This window comes from Jatropha curcas, chromosome 6 (assembly GCF_041381405.1).
Source record: "Jatropha curcas cultivar XTBG-Jc1 chromosome 6, XTBG_Jcur_1.0, whole genome shotgun sequence".
NCBI classification, from domain to species: domain Eukaryota; kingdom Viridiplantae; phylum Streptophyta; class Magnoliopsida; order Malpighiales; family Euphorbiaceae; genus Jatropha; species Jatropha curcas.
The window spans coordinates 3818090-3834267 of NC_143156.1; the positions used below are offsets into that span (position 1 = coordinate 3818090).

The 16178-nt window shown below is 31.0% G+C and overlaps 3 protein-coding genes across 16 annotated transcripts; all 3 read right to left on the reverse strand.

Annotated features, from left to right (window-relative positions):
- Positions 1–3406: 3406 nt before the first annotated feature.
- LOC105631719 (metacaspase-1) lies at positions 3407–5030 on the reverse strand. The gene is made up of 5 exons (XM_012213890.4): positions 4562–5030; positions 4165–4492; positions 3949–4060; positions 3660–3836; positions 3407–3556 (listed from the first exon to the last, which is right to left on the reverse strand). Exons 1-5 carry the CDS (start codon positions 4890–4892, stop codon positions 3497–3499), a joined length of 1008 nt encoding a protein of 335 aa, XP_012069280.1. The 5' UTR covers positions 4893–5030; the 3' UTR covers positions 3407–3496.
- A 1173-nt stretch (positions 5031–6203) lies between these two features.
- LOC105631583 (uncharacterized) lies at positions 6204–11777 on the reverse strand. Of its 14 annotated transcripts, none has more exons than XR_002284108.3 (6): positions 10798–11777; positions 9446–9584; positions 8223–9386; positions 7347–7731; positions 6880–6927; positions 6204–6559 (listed from the first exon to the last, which is right to left on the reverse strand). XR_002284108.3 is itself a non-coding variant. In XM_012213754.4 (6 exons), exons 1-5 carry the CDS (start codon positions 11676–11678, stop codon positions 7351–7353), a joined length of 2484 nt encoding a protein of 827 aa, XP_012069144.1. In that variant the 5' UTR covers positions 11679–11777; the 3' UTR covers positions 6616–6930; positions 7347–7350. The 14 variants fall into 14 exon arrangements, 8 of the variants coding, with proteins under 8 accessions (XP_012069144.1, XP_012069140.1, XP_020533989.1 ...); XR_001046736.4 differs by having other exon boundaries at positions 6880–6930; XR_002284109.3 differs by having other exon boundaries at positions 6880–6987.
- A 686-nt stretch (positions 11778–12463) lies between these two features.
- LOC105631584 (serine carboxypeptidase-like 11) lies at positions 12464–15849 on the reverse strand. Its single transcript, XM_012213755.4, has 14 exons — positions 15633–15849; positions 15382–15518; positions 15096–15172; positions 14881–15003; positions 14460–14562; positions 14297–14334; positions 14063–14164; positions 13860–13943; positions 13523–13678; positions 13342–13413; positions 13110–13237; positions 12923–13036; positions 12767–12821; positions 12464–12678 (listed from the first exon to the last, which is right to left on the reverse strand). Exons 1-14 carry the CDS (start codon positions 15776–15778, stop codon positions 12595–12597), a joined length of 1419 nt encoding a protein of 472 aa, XP_012069145.2. The 5' UTR covers positions 15779–15849; the 3' UTR covers positions 12464–12594.
- Between the last annotated feature and the right edge of the window lie 329 nt (positions 15850–16178).

Here is a 16178-nt window from a genome sequence, read left to right on the forward strand (position 1 = left end):
GAATAACCGACCCAGAGACCGAAAACTAAAATTATGAAAGATTTCAAACCGAATAACTGAATCAAAAATCGAAATTAATTTGATTCAATTCAGTTTTTGGTTTTTTTTCCAAAAATTGACCGAAAATACTGTAATAAGAATAATTTTAAAGGAAGTTATAACCTTGTAAGTTGACGATGAGATGGATTTCTCATTCAATCTTGTAGTTGACTTCAAATGCACATAAAAATTTCATGTGCACTAAGTATATTATGTTGAAAAGATTTACAACTTAAAAAGAGCTCGGTAACTCTTTTCATACTTGTTTTTTAATGTAAAATATTATAGAACGGAAGTAATAAAAAGAAAATCTACTGAAGGTTGGTAGAAAAGAGTATTGAATTCGATATTTTTTGGCACCGGTAACTCCGCATCGGCCAATATCTATCCTTTAAATCATAATATTCAATTAATGAAATATTCCTCAAAATCAAATATTATATTACGAATGCGTGCACATTTCAAATATGACTAACGAGCATATGTACAAAAATCGATTCCTCTAAATTCATATTTGATGTGAACATTCAACGGATATATGCCAAATACTCACTTCAAAGTGCTTGATGTTATATATATAGAACTCTATTTGCTTTATTTTTTTTTATTAAATACTATAATAATGAATATATCACAATTTGCACTCATACAATACTGCAATTAAAACAGACGTATAAAATTACAATTTTAAATATAAATTATATCAAAGTCTATTAAGAGCAGCCTAATCCATATAAAAGGCAGAAAATAATTAAAAAAATATTGGGGAGGATCATGGGTGCCTTACCCTAACTATCTTGAATCAATTAAATTTTGAAGCATATATTAAACTTATCTCAGGATATCTTTATCTGTAAATAAAGATATTTTGTACACATAAATATTTTTAAAAGGACAAGGAAAAAACATACATATTTATAAAATTTACGTCAAAAAGTTAAGAGATGTAACAACAAATTAAATCATTTGAAAACAACGTCAGCCAGCAGACAAAGGGATATGTAAATTTGTAGAAATAGAACCGGAAAGCAGGTAGTTTTTCTTTTTATTATTATTATTATTATTTTAATTGGAATAAAATTAATGACTTAGGAATAGTATAATTGTCTTTTTGACATTCACAAATTTAATTAAGGTTTGAATTTACATTATGTAATAATTGTGTTAAATGAAAACTTGAAATTCCAAAGTCTTTGGTATCCAGTAATCGCACTTTAAATGGTTCTTAATTATTCTTGATTATGTATTTAGCACTATAATTATCTTTATCAATTTTGTTTTTCTATTACTATTCTGTTTCCCCTTTAATTAGTAAATACCATTCATTTCTTTATATTCTGCCATTACCTTAGCTTTGCAGAGAAAGAAAGAACCAGATTCCCCACTTGTATTTGATATCCGGCAGAGTGCTTTACGTCTACATTAGTTAATATAGATTCTATTCTACACCGACAATTTATATTACTACACATCTGCTGAAATAGAAAAATTAAATCTTGAATAATCTTTAAAAATATATATATGCAAAAGGAAATTATATTCCTTTTTCTTTTCAAGAAATTTCTTTTTAAAGAATAATGTAAAAATCCACTTTAATAAAATGGCACTAAACATAATTATAATGAAACAATGTGAATTACGATTCCACAAAAAGCAAAATGGGAATAACAAAATAGAATTAAATGTTGAAACAGATTATGATATATATTTTTTTCTTTTTCTCTTTTCATGATTCTTTTTAATTAGGTTGCAATAGTTGAACTTGCAAAGAGTTTCTGGATTTTTGTAATTTCTTTTGAAATTTGCAATCTTGATGTGTGATATTGATTTGGAATTGATTCTGGATTTGCAATCTTATGTTTGGTTTGTTATTGGTCAATAGTTCTACGGTCAAGAGTTTGCCACATAATTCTAAGATTTTAAATCCTATGCATTCCAATTAAGTTGCATATACCAATATTTGTTAAACGCTCTCGGATACATCTTGAATACTTTAAAAAATATCATATTTTTTTAATATTATTAGTTTCGAACACTTTGAATACACTTCTAGCACGTTTAATTTAGGAACAAATTTGATAATTTCATTAGATTTTTAAATAAATTTATTAGTAAAAATTATATAAAATATATATTAGATAATTATTTATATTTCAAATACAAAGTTGAAAAAAAATAAAGGAAGGAAAAATCCTATTTTATATGATTTAAATTTATTTACATATTTATTATGTCAAATTTAAGAATTAATTCAAACAAAATTTATATGAAATTAGTAATTTACAAAGGTTGCGAACAAAATGTCAGGAATTTTAAAATTGCCTTTTATTTCTAAATATGTCAAAGATAAAGACTATGATTTTTAATGGTGATATTAATGTTAAAGATTTAACTAATTATATTAGAATATTTAGGAAATTAGGTGTTTTTTATTAATGAATTATTATTTATTTAATTTTAATAAATTATATTTATTTAATTAATGCAACACGTTTCAAATATATCTGTATTCTTTTAAAAATATTATATCTTGTTTTCATATCCATGTTTACAACTTAGCATTTTATTCTATTTAAAAATTTTTAATGTGTATAACAATTAATAGCGCCCCGTCTTCTCATTCTCTGAACAAATGTAAAGAATGACAAATTTTAAATTTAAATCCTCTCCAATATAAAATCTTTTATCAATTTAGTAAATTCAAAATCTAAAGAAATTAATAGAATCAGATATGTTATGTGAAGTATTATTTTAGATATTATCTTAATTTTAGACTACATTTATCCTATTCATATCTAATAAATAAATTAAAGCTCTATTTGATTGCTTGTAATATAATGTAATCAAAGATGTAGTGCAATGAAAAATATATTATAATGAAATGTAATTATATTATATTACTATATTTGGTAATGTAATTAAAAATATTTATTAAATGTAATCATCATTTCATTTTTATATTTATTTATAAATCTATAATGTAATTAGCATATTACCATCACTAACAATTAATTATATTCATTGCCATTCTACCACCGCTATAACCCCACTCCACCGCTACCACACTAACAATCATTGTTAATACAAAAGGAATATTCAAACCAAAAGCCATTTATATTTTGACAATTACATATATTACTGCTAAATAATTTTATAATGGAATGAGAAATCACTAAAAAGATAAAAATACTCATAATTTTACATTGCAATTTAGTTTATTCAACGAAAATATATGAAATTGTATAAAAAAATAATTTTAACTTTTATCTAAATGATATTTAATAGTTTGATATAATGAATATCTTTTGATTTAATTATTTGTGTCTGATTATAAGATGAAATGAGATGTAATTAATTCTTAATTTTGTTATTTTATACATAATGTAAAATGTACAGTAATGAGGAGAGAAAAAAAAAAAAAGAAAGAAGACAAAAGTCATGTACAATCACTCATAGACTACAACTTGAATTTCTTATTGTAAATGTCAAACTTTTCGGAAGATGAGAGTTGAACCTCCTGCAATCACCAATTTAGTAAAACAATTCATCAAAATTATAATTCAAATATATATATATATATATATTAATGAAAGAATATAATTAATGGCAAGATTTTCTACCTGTAAAAAAGAATTCTTAAAAAATTTCCTTAGAAACCAGGTTTTACAGCCTGGTGCTTCAATAGCTTTGTCAATGTTATTCTGAACAGATGTAATTAGGGCATCATATGACAATCCAGGGTTTTCATTTATCTCTTGAATTAAGTTATAGGTCAGGTTTCCCTTTCCACATAAAGCCTGCACATAAGTTTACCCAAAAGAAAATGTTAACTCCATTATTTAAGCTTCCAAAGTCTCCTATAAACAAAAAAATAAATAAATAAATAGTAACAAAATCACAAACACTTACAGATGAATCAACAACTTTTTGATCATCTCTACAGGCACTTATACAAATGGCCAATCCACCACTTGTGCCCTTATTGGCCCCTGATGGAGGAGGATTCTCCACCCACTTCTTCCTATTCATATTCAAATTTAAGCAAGAAAAAGAAAAAAATGAAAAAAAAAAAAGACAATAATAATATTACATGTAAACCAAACTAAGCCTAATCGATAAACTTACTGTTTTGCGTTGCACATAAATGGAAGATCTAGCATTGTTGCACTATGACAAGTATCAATAATGGCATGAAGTGTGACACCTTCTACAAGAGGTCTAACAATTACAGAATTGATATAATCATCAACGATCTTTCCATTCACTTGAAAATCAAGTGGGCAAATCGTTTCATCAAGTTCATCAATCTCATCCCCGTCACTATCATCCACTTGTGACCCATGTCCGGCAAAGTAAAATACCAGTGAGTCGCCGGAACGGCAACCCTCTACAAGCCATTTCAATGCCTTCTCAATGTTCTTTCTTGTAGGAATTAGTTCAGGGTCTTGTTCCTCTACAGGTAAACAAAATCTTTAAGTTACAGTTAGTTCAGTATGGATCATCAAGAATTCCAAGAAGTTACCTGTAAGTTGCAGAATAGAATCTTGTGGAAACCTAAAGTAAGAAATAAGCAAATTTCTCATGTCCTTGACATCGTTAATAGTTCCCTTCAACTTGTACTTCTTCTGATAGTAACTCACTCCACAGAGAACTGCTTTCTTTCTCGGTAGTATTTCTTCTTTAGAATTAGCAGTAGTCACTTTAGGGTCTTTAATAAAAAACACTCTTGATTGTTCGTTGCGTGGAAGGGTATTAACACGCTTGCAGGATATACATCTGCTTGTTTTCGCACCTTTTGCTACCCAAAAATGTTTCTGACAGGAACAACATTTGATAATTATAGTTTCTATCATATTTGAAAATTTTTGTATTTCAGGTTTGTCAGGTAAACAAAAGGATGTATTGGAGTGATTCGCTCTGGCAATGCTAATGCCTAGCTTTAACCAATTAATCAATGCTAATAGTAATGTTGTATTAGCTGAAGGCTAATCGAAATACCCTAACTTTACAAGCTTTTGACAATTTCACCATATTTTGTTATTTCTATCAATTTTATCCCAATTTCAATATTTTATAGCGATATTACTCTTAGTTACAATTCTGAATAAAATTACAAATGAAAAAGTATTTCCATCATTTTTAAGATATTACCTCAAAAAGTCAAAATAAATTTTTATGCTAAGATATGTTTAAATTTTCATTTAATTTTTTATCTTGTAACCACAAATTTTCTAAAACTAACTAGTTTCATAATATTAAAATATGATTATAAGTATGAATCTTAATATACGGCACTTAACTTTTATATTTTAGTTGGCCCTATAGTATCTTATTATTTCATAAATTAAAAAATTAATATAAAAATAAAATGTTAGATGTTCTCTAAATATTTATATTCACGTTTAGTGGGTAATACATTTATAGATTTCAAAATATAATATTCAGACATGTGCAATTAAAATAATTAAGAAGTTATTTATTTATGTTTTTATTAAAAGAATAATAATTCTGACTATATTATCAATAGAAAAAGTACAACAACTAGGATTACTTCATTCTTAATATATAGATAATATGGAAGGAAGAATATAGTTGAAAATTTTTATTCTATTAATTTAGTTTTTATGCCATGTTTTGGGAATTTTTGGTAACTAATAGAAACTTATGTTACTGAACTATTAATTAAAAACATTATTTAAAAATTCAAATTTAATCTATGCAACATTAATTGGATAGACTAATGGAATTCTTTTTAACTTTAAATTTTTATCAATTTTTTATATAAAAAATGATGAAAATAATTTTCTATTTGCAATCTTATCCTTAATTGCAATTGAAGGTATTATTGTTATAAAAGAGCAAAATTGGAATAAAATTAACGAAAATATCAAAATAAAGTGAAATTATATAAGCTTTCGAATATTCTGATATATTACGCGATTGGGAGAACGACATTACAACTTTAATGTTGTGATATTACAAAGATGCCAACATCAATGAAGTGAACCACTGCTTTTCTCTCCCAACAAAGGCAGACGCCACGCGTGCGGCCATCTAAATTTTGTTACAATCGGCACTAGATAATATTTGTGTAGGACAAATATTTATAAATAACATAAGAAAAGATTAAATTGGTCAATTTCATATCAAAAATTCAACCTGCATTTCAGAGCCAAAATTTCTTGATTATAGTAAATATGTTAATCATCAAAATGTATTACCATTAATTGTACATTTCATATGCTTACCTACAACTTTATCTTTATCTTTTTTTTAAAAAAAAAAAAAAAAATTCTCATCCCTTAATATCTTTATTCCACCAGAGCATAATGCAAGAAGAATCCAGTACTCTAGCTCTACCCTTCAATCCATGGAAGAACACACATCAGCTTCATCAAATATATATGTATCACCTGATGTCTTTCAATAGGGGTTCGGTAAGAACGGTGCGTTCCGAGGTGCGTTCCGAGGTGTGAAGTGGGAGAAAAGGGATTTCATAACCTTTCTTCAAGAATTCAAGCTAGTGGACAGTGATGATTCATGAAATATTATCATAGTTTCAAAAGGAACGAGGTGTAAGAACAATATATAATAACATATATCTACTACTCAACTTAATTTAAATACAGCTTTGATTTATAGACAACACAGTGGAAGCAACTAGTGAAAAAACAACAGACTATGATAATTACTGTGTACATCCTATTGGCCTTCACTATTGGTCTTCGAGAAGAAAAGAATGTGGATACAAGGATGAAAGGAAAATCTAAAAATGGACAGTGTCATCCAGTAAGCACAGACCTTAATACATACAAAAAGATACAGTGATCAACTTCTTACCGCAAATAGTCCTGGACTTTGCCAATGCAAGTATCTTCCATCCACCATCTGCTGCCGAAGTAAAACAGAAGCGAATGTTGTCAGAATTAAAAATCAGTAGCACATCAACTGCCAATAAAAAGGATGGATTTTTCATTCATAAAATAGACTGAGAATCCAGTAAAAGAAAATATCAATGGCAAGCACTTAGAGACACAATAGTTGCTGCTATTATGAATCTATCTCTATTCTAGATTACTTGTAGTTTCTATCAAAATATATCTATCATGGCAAGGACCAAATATCTAAAGATAATATGCAACAACAAACCCAGCAGTAATAAATGTATATATAGGAAACTAGAATAATTACTTACATTTTACTATTTCATTTTTCAAATAAACAAATAAATTGACAAACATAAAAAACATGGAAAACTCTTAATAGAAAAGATAGATCTAAAAGAATTGAAATTACCCTACACCTACAGATTCATGAGAGACCACCACCCAGCACATCAAGCTGCCCGGAGATTCTTGCCTTGCATGTCGGACACATATAACCAACTGAATCTGACTGCATTTCAGTATCAACAGCCTCATGGCTGAACTCCACTCCACACCATACACAAACAGTTGTAAACTGTTGTGCATCAGTTGTATCTACAACCTCTGATTCAAACTGAACTGAGGTATCATATGCCCCTTCCACCTCAGGATTGTTTTCCATATTGATTGTTCCCTCAGGCAGAGAGAGAGGTTCTTGGCCCGTCCCAAAACTAAATTTAAGTTGTTCAATATCCTCCAACCTTAACTCCTCAAATCCGGTTATTTTGTCCTCCCTCTGGTTCACCGAACAAAATTCATTTTCTACCTGTCAAGAAAGCACAGATAGCAATCAACCAATATCCATGGAAAATAAATACAATTGCACCAAACTTACTTGAATATGCAAATTCTTATTTCTACGACCTTAACCAAAAATTTCTTTCACTATGATCGACAAGAATGTATCTCACGGTCAGTAATGAAGTTATATTGTTTGCAGGCTTCTCATGGTGGAAAGGAAGGAGAAGAAGAGACAAATTAATTGATTGAATTCTGAGAAAAGTAAGAAGATATAGAAAAAATTTAGAAGGCTGCAAGTTGGCATTAAGCATACCTTTAAATCACAAACTTAAGAAGAGACTCTCAGTCCCACTTTATATACTATCTTTCTTTATTAAAATTCTTTTCTATTTCTAATAGAGAGAAAAGAAAAAAAAAATCATTCAAACATCACTTAAGGGTTTAAAATATATTATATACCCAAAAGTACAAACAACTATTATTCTATTCTCTAAACAAAAAGGATCCCAGAAATACCTTATCCAAGTTCACATTGGGCGCCGAAAAACCATGGCATGGTTGTAATCCAGATACCACTGGTTCTGGACTTCCACGCTGAAGTCCATCTTCTTCGAAAGGTTGATGTACAGCATCTTGTACAATATTATTATCTGCAGCACTGTTCTTACTTCCAAAGCCAATGTCTATCTCAGCGCTCTTTGTTTTATCCACTTTATCAGTCTTACTATGGTCTTGTTTGTCTGTATTAACCAGATTCATATTATTATCAATGCTACAAGTTTTCTGACTGCTCAATGGAGAAAGGGAATGGCAGTCAGTACCTCTTTCCTGCTCAATGACTGACTTTTCCATTTCATCAGCGCAGACTGCCAGACAATCTGTTGCACCAAGAGCTTTAGACGTATTACCACATTGCTCATTAGCAAATGAAGAATCTACCTCAACATCTAGAATATTAGTAGCATCATCAATGATCCCCATCCTTCTATCAATCACATGATCACTTTTTTGTAACTCTAATTCCTGAGATTTATCAATCATGCCATATTCCAAATCCAGTTCACTGAGAGAAGAATCAGATTTCAGTTCAGAATCAGAAACTGAAGCCAGAAGTTCTTCACTAGGAGCTAGATTCTGTTGATTAGATGTAAACCCACCATTGGGTTCATAATTAGGAACAGGAGATTCTGTTTCTCGAATAGAATTCTGAGCTATTTCAATCAATGCATCCATTTTGGATATTTTTGCAGGCAATTCATCTTTGTTAGGAGACTCATTTCTCTTTTGCAAAGCCATTCTGTCAAGAGGAGATTCTTCAATCCCTCTCACATAATTCCTCACATGGATTCCAACATGACCATTATACCGACGCCTTTCGTGAAATACCTTATGGCAGAACTGGCATTCGTATTTTCCATCTTTAACTATTACACCATCACCAACAGAAGAACCAAGTCTATACCTCCTTGTAGTTCTCTGGTGAAATGACAAAAGGTGCTGCAGATATGTGTCCCTGTCATCAAATGTCATGTTACATTTGTGGCATTCAAAAAGGTCATGTATTTGAACCTCTGCCAACTCCATATTATCAATTCCCAGCAAGGCAACAGCCTTCTCACGTTCACTAGATTGCCTCTGACCTTCCGCTTTCCCAGTAGTACCTGCATACTGTTGCATATACTGTAAGTTCGTTAGACAAGGTTAAATTCGACAAAGTTATGAAGCAAATATTTACTTACACTGTCAGAAGCTACAATGTGGACCTGCTGAATGTTCCCACCCGCATTATGCGTCACTTGTTGTGTATCACAAGATCCAAAGCATGATTGCAAGTATGCCGAGACTTCCTTACAGGATACAAAGTGTTGTCCACCGGGGCTGGATAATATCAAAGGAAGAAAAAAAATCAGGCACAGAGAGAGTGAGAGAGAGAGATGTATACCTTTGAATCCACAAAAAAAATAGTTGTACATGAATATCAAAGAGGGGACAATAAGAAGTAAAAAAGAAAGATTTGCCCCATTAATTGGTTGAGCAGAAATACGGCATTCAATACAAGATAATTGGATAGTGCCACTAATTGTCAATAATTTCACCATTGGCAACCAAAGAAGATCATTGAGTAGAACAGCAAAGAAAAACATGCAAGTTAATAAACCTTCTAAAGAAATAGGCTTGGCCAATATTTACTAACATAACCAGTGGTTAAGACACACTCACTCTCAAATCACTTTGATTGCGGAGACAACAACTCAGAGGATATGGTAAAACAAAAATTAAAAAGAAAAAAAAAAAGAAAAAAAAAAGAAAGAAAGAAAAGAAAAAGGCATCCCAATTTTAAGACGGTCAAACCTAGGATGATAGCAGCAACAATTAGCAAGGATTTGCATGCTCAAGAAACAATATCTGAAAATTTAAATTCATAGATTGAATACTAACGGTGTAGCTTCCAGTGACAAATCGCCAGCACGGCAACCGACTTAAGTATTCAAATTAAGATCCTAAAGTTTTCCAATTGTCAGTGCAATGGATTTTTGGCAATTCAGCCCTGCTTCAATCATATGCGATTACTAGGTTACATAAAAGTGCTAAGTGCTAACGGCAAAAAACAATATGATCTAACTGCTTCCTCAATGCGACTTCTTTCATTGAGTGCTCACTATTGCATATGGTAAACAGGTACTGCAATTAACTGCAATCACACTGAAATATACTGCCTTGTGTTTTTAACTAGATTTAAGTCAGCCATAAAATGGTTTCTGCCCATTACTTCTAAATAACAGAAAGTTATCACAGAAGCTGGTGGGGCATCTTACTGTTTGGATTTATTGTAAACACCAGCAATATATTAATGGTCACCTACAAGAGCAATAGGTAGAACATTGTTTTTGCTTCAGAAGTTGGCCATGGAAAACCATTAATCACACTGGACTTCTTAGATTCTTCTAGCTCTATGCCTCTCTCTTGAAAGTGCAAAAGCTGGAAACTTATCCCAGTTCAAGGTATACAGTGATCGCAGAGCAGAACAATAAAATCCATAATCTGTTTGAAAAACTGACACTCCATATACATAACACAATAAATCAAATACCTTAAATATCTACGGCAATAAACCCAAGCACGGCCTTCTTTCCTCTTGAGCCCAAGCAGTAGCTTCCAACCAACTGGTAATGTATCACCAAACTCACTTGCATCAACAATTTTTCTCTTCCTTCTCCTACTACACCACTGCCCCTCTAAATCCCTGAAAAATCCCAACAACTCTTCTTCTTTATCCATCCCTTGGGTTCTCCTACTCAATTCCTCTCTGTATGGATCCTCCATACCAGCCAATCTCACCAAGTCTACTGCAACCCCGTTTTTGTTCAGAATCTCCACACTCATTGCCTTCCTTCTCTCTTCCGCATTCAAGACTTTCACTTTCGGCTTTCTTCCTCTTTTCCTCTTTCTTTCCCCAATTTTGAAGTTCCCATTTACCACTGGCGCTTCTACTGCTGCCCCTAGTGATAATTGGTGCGAAGTGAAATTAATAGCTTCATTGAGATGGCTAAAGGTATCAAAATCTACTAAATCTAATTGTTCGAATTCGGGATGAGTAGAAAGAAATTGCTTAAGGTAACTAATAATAGAGTGATTTTCGAGGTAATCGGAGTCGGTTGTGGGATTATTGAAAGGAGGACTTGAACTTGGGGGATTTGGGGTTTTGGAAAGGACACCAGCTAGACGGTGGCGGTGGTGGTGGTGGTGGGAGGAAAGGCGCGAATAGGTCTGTCGGCGGGAGCCGGCACTTTCATTGAAGCTTGAGCGATCAATGACAGGAGTCACGACGTCATCGGTCCGGCGAGGGTCAAAGGAAGAAGAAGAGCAGAGAGATAGAGCGCGAAGTTCTGATTGGGAAAGTGTTGTCATGTCTACGAATGGGAGAAAGCCTAGGGCTAAGCCTGGTGGTTCCGCGGCGGTGGTAGTGGGCATTTTGATGGTGTTGATGGTGATGGTGGTGGTAGGTGGTGACTGGACTCTGGAGTGGAACAAAGGTGAGATTTTTACGAGGTTTGCAAAAGAAAACTGTAGTAAGCGTGCGTTTACCTGTTTTTGCAAGAGAAATTTTGACACGTGCTAGTTGTCTTGTCTTTTGTGGGTTAAAAATTTATTTCAAAATGATTTGGATCTTGCGAAAAAGCTTAAATCAAATGGAAATGAATGATACTTAGTACTTATAAAAATAAATAAAAAATTATAGTTAATGGTGAATGGCCTTTTTTACACAAACTTTATTTGTAAAATTACAATATAAAATCTGAAATTATTATCTTTTAGAAGATTTATTAAATATCACCGTTGTGCAAAACGAAAATCCCAAAAATTGTCCCTCTTAAATTTTAAAATTTAATTTCATACGCTTAAATTATGCCTATGTTAGATTCTAATTAGCAATAATGTTTAATATTTTAACCTAATTATTTATAGTGTTAGATGTGATAGCATTTATATAAGTGTTTAGAGTCTGAGAGAGTTGATTACTCACTTCGACCATATTTAACAACAATTTTTTTATATAACATTTAGTGTTTTAATCAAATAAAAAATAGTATTTGATTATAATAATAGTGTTAAGAGATTAAGGAAGCAGAAACATTTATCCTAATGGATTATAAAATGTTATTTCATACAGTGTTCGTCGAAACGTTAGTAAAATATTTGGTAAACTATTAAAACAATTAACAACTACTAAAACAAGTAATTTTATCGGACAAGTATTTACCGATGCTAATAATATATCTCATGAACCTTTTATTTGAACAGTTACTTCACAATATACGTGAAGTTATTTTATACATGAAATTGGTAACTTGTGAAGTCCGTTCATGTACTCATAACCAGTTGCTGCCTACAGTGGATAGTAATGAATCCACCTTTCAAACATTTTATAACATTCTACCGGTTTGTATTCAGTAGGAGAATGGCCTGCACCCTGTTCAAATAATCAAAAATTAATTACCTTAATTTCATTTTTATATATTTGATTAGAAAATTAATATAATCAAAGGATTTTCTCTCACCTTTAAAGTAGCAAACGTTATGCGGAATCCATGATACTCATTCCTGAGCGTATATCTACATAAAAAATAAAAAAAAAAAAAAAACGCACACGAATTTTTAAACACCTCCTTAACAATTGTAGGAGAAGAAGAAGAAGAAAAAGGGAAAAATGTTACCCTGCAACTTGACCATCAACGAACCATGGTCGCCAAGCATAATCTACAGTTAGATTTAAATCTTCTATCCACTCCAAAGTAGATGTGTATGGAACAACCAAATCATGATCACCACTGCATTATGAGATAATTAAAATTTTAGATTAGCTAATAAAATAGGATTAGGTTTATTGAGAATGCAATTAACCTGTAAAGCAGAACTTGAATGCCGGAATTAGTAAGATTTTGATAATAATCAGCAGCGCTGCCAATATTATACGTATATGTATTGTGCGCCAAGGAATTATTGCACCTATACCATTCCTTAATGGTTCCCTGTAACAACCATAATTTAAATAATGAAAATAAAAATAATCTATATTTAGCGAATCTTAATAATACATTAATGCAATGGTTGTTAGTTTTAAAACGTTACATACATTTCTAACATGTAGTGCATCTTGAACGGTTTTATTGTTTGCCCAAATGTCAAGAAGTTTGTAATCAAAATTCTGCAAAACAATGTAATGAAATAATTATTTTAATTAATTACATCAGTGATAATATATATATATATATATATATATATTACTAATAATATGAAAAAATAATAATATATACCCGACACCAATAATCTTGACGGCTCAAAATTGGAAAATGAGAATTTCTTGAAGTTGCTCTCAGGGATCTGCGAAATTTTTTACCATCTGATTGTTTTGGGATTAGCTCAGCACACTTGGGTTCCAAAATATTTTCCTCATTAATTGGATCAATGCACTGCAATTTAAAAAAATTAATTTTAAAAAGTTTTCTATCAGGAAATTATAGAAAAAAGTATGCAAACATAATAAGATTTATTTTGACGAACTGCGTATTTTTAATACGATCTTCGTATTAAAAATATATTTAATTACATTACTTTCCATTACATTTGGAGTAAAAAATAGACATAACGAACCTCGTCAATTTCTTCGAGATATTCTAAACATTCTGCACTAGAATCTATCCCCAAATAATCCTCATTGCAACTGTTTTTGGCTGACTGCAAAAATAAACAATAAATAGCATAATGAGAGATACTTTTATAATTTATTACAATGTTAATTACTAAATTAATTAAAATAAACTCGGTAATTAGTGTGTTAATTTGCATGGAATTACCTCATAAACAGTTTTAGATATAAGTCCCAAATGGTAACAAAGAAGTATTCTGCTATTTGCTTCTAGGGCATGACTGATATGTGGAGATCCACTTATGATTCCCTGTAATAATTTTCAATAACATTTTTACTCACTATAATCGGCAAAATGATAATATATATATATATATAAAGAATAAAAATTTAAGATTAATTAAGTATTTAAAGAAAATTTCCTAATTAATAAGATAATTACTTCTAAATTAATCTGTGGCTGCAGTCCTGCTTCGTTACCTGCGTATATGACCATGATCAAACAATTCAAATATATATATATATATATATATATATATATTGCGGTAAAGATGAAAATAAATATTTTAAAGGACGGTTAAATTATATTTAACCCCAAAAATTACCGTCTATTATTGCTTGAGCAAGTACTGGAGTTATTATACCAGAATATGAATCACTAGCTATGAAGAATCGGTTGTTTTTGTATTCTGGGTGATCATTGAACCACTGCAATATAATTCAAAAAACATCACATAATCGGAAAATTTTAATAAATTTTCAAAAAAATATCAGTAATTTTTAAAACCGAATTTTTACTTGAAAAAAAATCGTTCTGATTTTTCCGATTAGATTTATTTTTTGGGTTAAATCAATATGGTTTTTAGGATTTTTAAAAATTACTGAATTTCAAAAGAAAAAAGTCGGTTTTTTCTCTGTTAAAATTAAAATTGACTGATTTTTTTTAATGAAGGCGTTGGTTTGATTTGGTTCGGCCAATTTCACCTGCTATTAACCTACAAGCAAACAATTCATTGTTTCACTAACATTTCTTAAAAACGAATAGGTTTGTGCTGCTGATTCTGTGTCTGTGATGTAGTAACCACCAGAGCTTGTAGCATAGGAATAACCAGAGCCAACAGGAGCATCTATGAATATTATACTAGATGTCTGCATTTAAAAACCAACAGATTTACAAATTAGCATCAATTAGAATAAATAGAAAATAAATTTAGTACATTAATAATAGTTGAACCAATAACCTTTGTCCATGTGTATGGATTGTACATTAACTTTGGCAATCCCCCAGCATAATCTGTTTCATTCAAAATCAGTGGACCTGCATATACAAAGACGTTAAATGTTTTCTGAATTCTAAACTTGGTCAAACCATAAGGATTATACAGTAATTAATCTAATAATTTTTCAGGACGGGACGATGGGTGTTACATGTCCGGTGATGGAGCCAGAAATAAGAGATAGAGGAAAGAAAAATCTGCTTTCTAATTCCAATCCTGAATAGAGTCAAATTATTTTGTAATATCTTACCAGTCTGGAAGAAAAATCCATTCAGAGCAGAACAACCAGGACCTCCAATCAAGTACACTAAAACAGGGTCTTGTTCAGGCTTTCCTTGGGACTCCACAAAAAGGTAGAACAGTTCTGATTCATTTACTGTTATATACCTATCCACAAGCAGGAGGTAAATGTAGAATTACTTCACCATCATTAAAATAAATTTATAAATTGTTAACTTCAAATCCATTTTTTCATTTAATTAAGCAAATAAGATAGCTCACCCAGTTTCAAGCTTAAATGGTAAAGCTCCAGAGAAGCCTGGAAGAGTTTCTGCAATCCTGCCTGATGACACTGCATGTTTAGCTACAAACAGGAGCAGCAGAAGCTGGAAACAGGCACAGCTTAGAACAGAGTGTATTGATGACATGATTTTGGACTTGCAGAGCAGAAAAATGGGTATTCATTTGTATCAAGATTAACTGTAAAAGATACTATAAATCTAATTGGTTGAGTTGAAATTATTTATAGTCTATAGTGTAAAACCAAACCTTCCAGTCCAGGTTGAATATAGGTTGAGGTGGTTGGGCTTAGATAATTGGTTAACCAATGGTCATTATGGTATTTAATTAGACTAGCCATCTTTGTTTTTGGAACTATGGTCATCAATTCTGTGTGCCCCTTCTAAGGAAAGACCATGGGAGATGCTTTTACTTGCTGCCTATTACATTATTCGATTTAAGCCGTGAATTAGGTATTTAAAACTAGAAGTTCTGCTAAATGGCTCAACTTGACACTGCATGTTCAGCTACAAACAGGAGCAGCAGAAG